Below are 4,032 nucleotides of genomic sequence, written 5' to 3' on the forward strand. Positions count from 1 at the left end.
TCCCCAAGGTCGCCGTCATCCTCTGCACCACCTCCGGCCACGAGTGGATCTGGTCAACCTCTACCTCTCTCTCTCACTCTTGTATTAGATCTAGGGAAGAACTCGTGATGTATTCATGTATCTATGTCAAGAACTTGTTCCCCATGCTCGATCTAGTGCACAGAGCACGATCTTGTGTAAACTCAAGAACTCAGAATCTAACATCAATGTCTCGCACAATCACGGTACATACTATACATGAAGTGAATGAATGCAAATTTGATAGTATTATTACGTAGGTCTATTATATTGCTAGTGGCAACGCACGAATACTATGCTAGTATTATTCATTCATTAATGTTTTACACACCCTGGAGCATGACCAACTCTGTGAATCTGCTGGTGGTCAAGTTGGCGAACAAGGCATCAACGTGCGGAGAACAGGTCCATGTTCGTTGCACGGGAAGCACGGCGCCTTGCAGCAGTGCTTTACTGTTCTCGTTCCGAAAGGTTCGCGACGGCAGCATCCACCATGCACGCGCATGAACCTGACAGCGACACGCCGGCCGGCGCTGGAACGAACTCATCGACAAGCCTGACTCCTGAGAGAGGGGGCCGGAACAGGCCGCTGCGGGCGCGGCACACCTACCCGCCGCCCAGAACCGCATGCGACCACGCCTCCGGCTTTACTGCAAGCCCCTTTTCACGCCACGGCTCGTGTTGTTCGAAGAGGCATGCTGCCCTGCCCTTCAAGAAATTGAAGACGTATATAGGATAGTCGTCGGAGTCCCGGAGAGCTAGCGAGCTAGCCAGCTAGCTATAGGCATGGCTGCGGCGGCATCCACCGTGCACGCGTGTCGTCGTCGTCGCTTCGTCCTGCCAATGCTCCTGCTCCTCCTGGCGGTCGTGCGGGCGCGCGTGACGGCGCTGATCGTGTTCGGCGACTCCACGGTGGACGCCGGCAACAACAACGCCGTCCCAACGGCGGTGCGGAGCAACTTCCCGCCCTACGGCCGCGACTTCCCGGGGGGCCGCGCCACGGGGCGGTTCAGCAACGGCCGCGTCGCCACCGACTTCTACTCGGAGGCGCTTGGGCTCGGCCGCGCCTTCGTGCCGGCCTCCCTCGACCCGGACTACGGCATCCGGGACTTTGCCCTCGGCGTCTGCTTCGCCTCCGCGGGATCAGGGCTCGACGTCGCCACCTCGCGCGTCTTCGTAAGTACTCCTGCTAGTATCAACCAGACGATCGAGCAGAGTTGTGCGTGTTTTACTTTTGCTTTTTGTGCTCCATCCGTCTCTTGCTTACGAACGCATGCATTCGCAGACGACGTTTTTCTTTTTGGCCGTTGCACAAATTTTTGTCTGCTAGCTTTTCTTTTGAGAATTCAATCATTTGGCATTAGCAAGAAAATGTAAGCGTCTAGCTCGATGCACGCGATAGAACGTTGTAAGGTACTTTAGTCATATCTGTACTCGTGAATGTAAGGCAGGGCATCTGCAGATCTGTTAGTCATTTACCCCTGGGTGTCCAATCATCAAAACAAAACGAATAGGGAAAACGATGCAATTCAAACATTTTTTTTCTCGAGAACCCAAAAGAGTTAAGTTTCTTTATATTTAGAAGATGGCAATTCAAACGGGTCCTCTAGGAATTTTTTTATATATATTTAACTCGTTACCCAAACCGAATGTCAATGTGTTTGGATGGCATACTTCAAAAATATATTTGCATTGGTTATGAAATCAATTCGAACCAATACGGATCATAATGAGACCCAATTTTCAACATGGAAAAAATATAGTTTGCACCCTCAAACTATCACAAAAGTCTGATTTTTCAATATTCAACTATAAAATCAGATTATGAGGGCCATCTAACTGTTGAAACTGCCACTTAAGTGATTTCAAAGATTTTTTTATTTTGTAAAAAATAAAATAATCATGTTTAAACTGAAAAATCTATAAGTTATTATCAGAAAAATAAAAAATAAGTGCCAACTTTTTACCAAAAATATAACCTATCTATTGGCATTCTACTTGTCAGTTAAAATCCAATTTTTTTATATTTCTAGTATTTATTTTCTTGTAGTTTTGCTAATTATTTTTGAATAAATAAGATTCAAATAGAGCACCAACATATGAGCAATATTCAAAAGGCGCCAAGCGCTATCTAGTGTGACCCACCGCCTAGAGCCTAGATAGGATTAATCGGGACTATTCATGCCATATACATACATATATATAACTTGTCATACACATTATATACCTCTAAAAGAATAGAAAACAAAAAATCCATAGGCCTTAAGTCAAAAGTAGGCCCATCAAAGTAGCCCAAAGGCCCACCTTGGCACCTCCCCACCTTTTCTCCTCCCCTCTCCTAGCCGTGTCATTTCGAACATTGCATATATGTCACATTTAGAATATTTTTGTACGAATTTCATATTTTTCTAATTTAAAATTAATTTATTTTAGCTTTTAAATCTATCTAGAATTTTTTAAAATTTTCCAAAAAAGATACAAAACCATCTAAATGACCAAATTTGTTCGGTTTCGACAGTTAGATGGCCTCCGTTATTAGGTTTTGTAGTTGGAGGTTGAAAATCAGATTATTGTGGTAGTTCGAGTGTGGAAACTGAACTTTTGCCTTTCCAAATTGATAGGGGGCATTATGTACCTTGGATTGTGCCATTTTGCAATTTATGATGGAAGTGATACTACAAGCAAGCAAGTGAAAAGGTTCAAAATACTGACATTATTGCCTGTACATAAGATGTGTCCATAACTAAAAAGTACACACATGCCACGCACATACAACTCTTGAACAGCCTTTATCGCTCCCCACGTGAATTTACCACGGAACGTCCATGTCGCCGGACCAAAGAAAAACCAGCAGCACTTTCGTGCAAGATTCCCGCTGCACTTTCCTCGTGCCCAACTTATATTAGGAACACTTTTAGACTGACGGTGAACAGTGTTAACTCAACAGTGAGTCAGTCACATTTGTCGATTGCCATTCTCTACGCATACGACCGCGTACTTTTGATCCCATCGCCAATGGTGTTGAATTGAAAGCTAGCTTTTCACGTGCGTTGTAGCAATAAAAAGATATAATCTGCAAACTATGCCGCAGAAACATTGGAGAAATGTAAGTATGAAACCACAGCTTGTTTGTGTTCTCCAAAACTGAAGAGATTTATTAACCTACACGGAGTTCACGGTGCCCAAGTACACGGAGTACCTGGTGGGCCTGGCCCGGGCGTTCCTGGCTGAGCTCTACGGCCTGGGCGCGCGCAGGATCGGCTTCACGGGGCTCGCCGCCATGGGCTGCCTGCCGCTGGAGCGCGCCCGCGTGGCCCGCGGAGGCTGCGACGAGGGGTACAACGCCGCGGCGCGCGCCTTCAACGTGGCGCTGGCGACCATGGTCGCCGACCTGGGCGCCGAGCTGCCCGGCGCCGACATCCGGGTGGCAGAGGTGTACGGCTTCTTCGAGGGCGTGGTGCGGGAGCCGGGGCGGCACGGGTTCGCGCGCGCCGACGTCGGGTGCTGCGGCACCGGGACGTACGAGATGGGGTACCCCTGCGGCGCGTGGGCGGCGGCGCCCGGCGGGACGTGCCCGGACGCCGACCGCTACGTGTTCTGGGACGCCGTGCACCCCACGGAGCGCGCCAGCAGGCTCGTCGCCGAGCACCTCATCAACTCCACCTTCGGCCACTTCGACAACTGAAGGATCTCGCCCCGATTCGTGTAACGTCGACGGATCGGATACTACTATGTGCGGGCATTGGTTTAATTACTACTAGGACATTTATTTGGTGCTTGGCCAGATGATGCTTGATTGCTTGCACTCCCACCAAAAGTATGTTTGCTTTTTTGTCTCGCTGAAACTGGATCGGGGTACGTACGGAAATCATCACAGATCCGAAAGCGAAAAGCACTGCAGACTGATTGCAAGTGTGTCAACATGCGTACGCTGAACTGAAGAACTCAGGGCAAGATCATTCATAACTACGTACACAGAATCAAAGAATAATTGAAGCATGCCTCATCTCTAAC

The 4,032-nt window shown here is 48.2% G+C and overlaps 1 protein-coding gene across 1 annotated transcript; it reads left to right on the forward strand.

The window, feature by feature from the left end:
* Nucleotides 1-511: 511 nt before the first annotated feature.
* Nucleotides 512-3,703, forward strand: LOC120653462 (GDSL esterase/lipase At2g04570-like). The gene is made up of 3 exons (XM_039931210.1): nt 512-670; nt 781-1,339; nt 3,171-3,703. Exons 1-3 carry the CDS (start codon nt 512-514, stop codon nt 3,701-3,703), a joined length of 1,251 nt encoding a protein of 416 aa, XP_039787144.1.
* Nucleotides 3,704-4,032: the final 329 nt, after the last annotated feature.

The sequence above is a fragment of the Panicum virgatum genome, chromosome 1N (assembly GCF_016808335.1).
Source record: "Panicum virgatum strain AP13 chromosome 1N, P.virgatum_v5, whole genome shotgun sequence".
NCBI lineage: Eukaryota > Viridiplantae > Streptophyta > Magnoliopsida > Poales > Poaceae > Panicum > Panicum virgatum.